Raw genomic sequence first — 4,150 nt, 5'->3', positions numbered from 1 at the left:
TACCACTCCGTAGGACCCGGGCTCCATTCCTGGTCCGAACAACTTCTAAATTAGAAAGAGCATCTCCCCTCGGCAGGCAGTGGCAAGCCTCCGAGTGAATTTTTGCCGTGAGAAAGCTTCTCATAAGATCCATCTGTCGTTCGGAAGGGACGAAAAACTGTGGATCTCTCCACTTGTATAACAACGTCAAGACACACACTAAACATTGTTTTTGTTTTTGTATTTGTTCTTGTGTTTGTATTTGTATTTGTATTTGTTCTTGTGTTTGTATTTGTATTTGTTCTTGTGTTTGTATTTGTATTTGTGGTTGTATTTGTATTTGTGTTTGTATTTGTATTTGTATTTGTGTTTGAATTTGTGTTTGCATTTGTATTTGTGTTTGTGCTTGTATTTGTTTTTGTACTTGAATTTGTATTTATATTTCTGTTTGTATTTGTATTTGTATTTGTATCTGTATATGCATTTGTATTTGGTTTTGTATTTGTTTTTGCATTTGTATTTGTATTTGTATTTCTGTTTGTATTTGTATTCCTATTTATAATTGTATTTGTACTTATATTTGTTTTTGCATTGTCATGTGTATTTGTTTTAGTATTCGCATTTGTATTTGTACTCGTATTTGTATTCGTATTTATTTTTGTACTTGTATTTGTATTTGTATTCTTATTCGCATTTATATTCTTATTCGTTTTTGTATTCGTATTCGTATACGTATATGTATGAGGCTCAACGTGAAATAACAACAAAATGTGTGATAATTTTGCGATCGGACAACACATTTAGTTTATTTAACTAAAGACAAGTGCACACTTTAAGCTATTTATATTTATAATTTTACCTATGCCGCAGAAAATTGCAAGTATTTCTAGAAAGAAAACAAAATAATTTATGAAAATTTCAACAAAAAAATTCAGAAAAATACAAAAGGGCACTAAATATATCTGAGAAAGAGAATAACTTTTTACACCAGATTTCAAAGGAAAATGCACTAAAAATTGCGCCGAAAACGCCATCAAACCAACAATAAAAAAAGCTTCTCATGAAATTGGTATGTACACGGCTTGTGCTTTGCTACCAAAAGTATTCGTACCGAAATTTCACGCACGCAACCCGCCCCCTTTTTTTGTACAACACCTGATCAGCTAACACCGCCAGTACTCAAAGGTAATTATCGGAGAATTCCAATGCTGATGACTGACTGGGTCCGCGTGATGATCGCGTCAGCTGCGAGTAATCACCGCCACCACGCATGCCAATGGCACTGTCGAATTCGGACAGCGGCGATGAGTTTTTGCGACGCTCAGCAACTTTTAGCAAAACCAACGAGTCTCGTTTAATGGCAGTCATTTTGAAAGCAAATAAAGCCAATTCGGTGGATGATGTTGAGTTTAGCATCAGCTGTATTTTATTACATTTATTGTTGTTGTTGTTGTTGGTGTTGTTGTTGTTGCCACATTTAATTATGTTGGTGTTGTTGTTGTTACTGTTACTGAGTTGGTTTTCGCTAAACTGATTGCTATTATGAACAATAGATTTCGCTTGGCAATTACCTTGTGTTATCGCTAATGTGGCGGCAGGTGTGTTATGTTGTGAGGAGGACGTCGTTGCCTGTAGATTGAGTGAATTGTTAGTGGAACCCGAACCCGAACCCGCGGCAGCCATACCACCGCCGGGCAAAGAATTGACGCTCGCCAACGGCTGGTGTGTGGCCATCGCCAAGGATATGCCATTGGTGGTGCTGTTGGCGCCGTTCAGTTCGCCACCCTTGTGCGTAGCCTCCCACTCGACGAGGCGTTGTTTCAGAATGCGGATTTTCTCCTCCTTCTGCAAGTGGATGAGAAAAAAAATAGAAGTGATAGAAATTTAGTTTTGCAAAGAATTGTTTACATATTTTAATACACATTAATCCAAATAATGATGTGTGCCGTTCAAATGGTTTGAAACCAGAGTACGGCTTTTTAACAAGTGGCAACCCTCTTCAAACACCTTAAAAATATTTGTAGTGTTCAAAATAAAGATTTTTTAACGCTCTTTCATTTGAAGACAATATTTTAATATTTAATATACCTTTTGTATAAATTACCGAATTTCAAACCGGTGGCAACCCTTTTCAAAATATTTTCAAACTAAAACTTTCTTCAATCTCTTTCGCCTGTAACACAAATTAAGATACATAGGTATGTATTTTAATAACCGAGCTGCTTTAATTTAAGTTCAGTTAGGTTTTTTAAACCGATGCCAACCCTCTTTAATATATTTCAGAAATAAAGGCTTTTAAAACCCATTTTAATTGATATAAAACTTTTAATTATTCATTTAACTTGTTAAAAAATTTGAATTCAACTTTTTATTCCGGTGGCAACCCTCTTCAAGTACCTCGAAAATGTTTCAAATGCTCAAAATAAATGTTTCTCACCACTCTTTCGTTTGACACCCATATTTAATAATTTTATTAATTTAGACTTTTGAAACAGCGCGCAACTTGTGTCAAAATATTTTTAAACTCAAATCTTCTTAAACATACTGTGATACATATTTCAATTGCCGCAATTCAAGTTGCATGTAATTTTTTAAACATGCCGTAACTCTCCTTAATATAGGTGACAACACCCTCCAAAATATTTTCAAACCTAAACCTTTTTAAATCTGACACCAAAATTATGGCACATAGCCCATTTACCTAATTACCAATTGCCTTAATTTAAATTGAATTTGCATTTTTGAACAGGTGGTCAGCCTCCTACAAGTAGTACGTTAAGAAATGAAGCCTTTTCAAAAACATTCCGATTGATACCCATATAATGTAATAAATGATTTAACTTATTAAATAATTTGAATATAAATTCTAACAAGTGACAACTCTTTTCGAAAAATTAAGCACATTATTGCACATCTACAAGCCAAGCCCTTTAATTTGGCATATCAGTTTTGAGTATCGAACGAACGGTGCAGATTTGATGAAGTTTACAAAAAAAACCTTTTTTCTGCATAACAATGAACAGTTATTTTAATCTTAATCTCAATCCCAGTCCCTATCTTATTCGTGACCAACCACGCCTGCCATTATCTACCTTTTTCGGTTGCCTTTTTGCATGGAATTCCACTTGGACTCCAACGAAGTGTATCGCTTTTTCGTTACATCGATGTTTGCATTTACTCCCAACCGAAAGCAAAGAAATTTAACTTCAAACCAACAAAAAAAAAAAAAAAAAAAAAAAACGGTCTCATCGATAAATGCCAACGACGAGTATATACCGAATGCAACATAATTTCCTAAACGTCGCAAAAATGCATTGATGTGGGTGTGCACTTTAAATAAGCAATCGCATTGCGTAGACTTGCATCCGATAATCCAATAAAAGTTTGTCACATTTCATGCGTACTTGTCATTTCCAATTCTTTTCAAATAAAACTCTTGCGCTGCACCTTTAGCGAATAAAATGTGCTACTGATTGCTAATGCACACAGCTGAACAACATGTTGTAGTATTATTAATAGTCTCAGGTGACAGATTGTGCACTGTTTTTTTTAAGATATCAGGTAAAAATGGTTATCCTCAAATGTGTGCATATACATAAATCGAATGAGATGAGTTCGATGGGGGGGGGTAGAGATGAGATACCCATGTACATATGTATGTATGTATGTATGTATGTTGGTATGCATATCTCTGTAGGTGTTGCAAATATATGTATATGTATACTTTCAATACAGGCGTATGGCCTTTTCCAATCCACTCATATTCGCGCATACATTTATGTCTATATATATACATATATTTCCCGCTGGTGGTACATACCAATATGGAAATAAATCATTGCTTGCTGGTTAGTATCTATGTATGAAAACAAACAAACAAACAAGTATGCAAGTATGTACAAAATCGTGTTGACGAGTTGATTTTTACTGTTTTTCTTTGGGAAATTTGTTTCTCATTGTGAACCTTCATCGCCGATTTCCAGTGCCGGCATTTCCGGTTGGCTGCAGTTCACTGCCTCTCGCAGCACAGGACGTACTGCTGCTATTTCACTTTTTTGCCGCCTCAGTAGTTTTGGCGTTTTGCCACACCATTCCTCGTGATATCTGCTCTGCCTGGCTTTTTGAATGTTCCCGCTTGCAAATAGTCACGACTCCCCATTGTGGCTTGTAA

The 4,150-nt window shown here is 35.5% G+C and overlaps 1 protein-coding gene across 1 annotated transcript in view; it reads right to left on the bottom strand.

The window, feature by feature from the left end:
• Positions 1-914: 914 nt before the first annotated feature.
• Positions 915-4,150, bottom strand: part of LOC118735949 (gamma-aminobutyric acid type B receptor subunit 1) — a 448,224-nt gene continuing 444,988 nt past the window's right edge. Inside the window, exon 15 of the mRNA XM_036466004.1 lies at positions 915-1,824. Coding sequence (XP_036321897.1) covers positions 1,159-1,824 — 666 coding nt within the window. The 3' untranslated portion in view covers positions 915-1,158. The remainder of the gene's footprint in view (positions 1,825-4,150) is intronic.

This window comes from Rhagoletis pomonella, unplaced genomic scaffold (genome assembly GCF_013731165.1).
Source record: "Rhagoletis pomonella isolate Grant_MI unplaced genomic scaffold, Rhpom_1.0 Rhpom_scaffold_00003, whole genome shotgun sequence".
NCBI classification, from domain to species: Eukaryota; Metazoa; Arthropoda; class Insecta; order Diptera; family Tephritidae; genus Rhagoletis; species Rhagoletis pomonella.
Note: the sequence above shows the minus strand (reverse complement) of the source record. Positions and strands in the feature narration are given on the sequence as shown.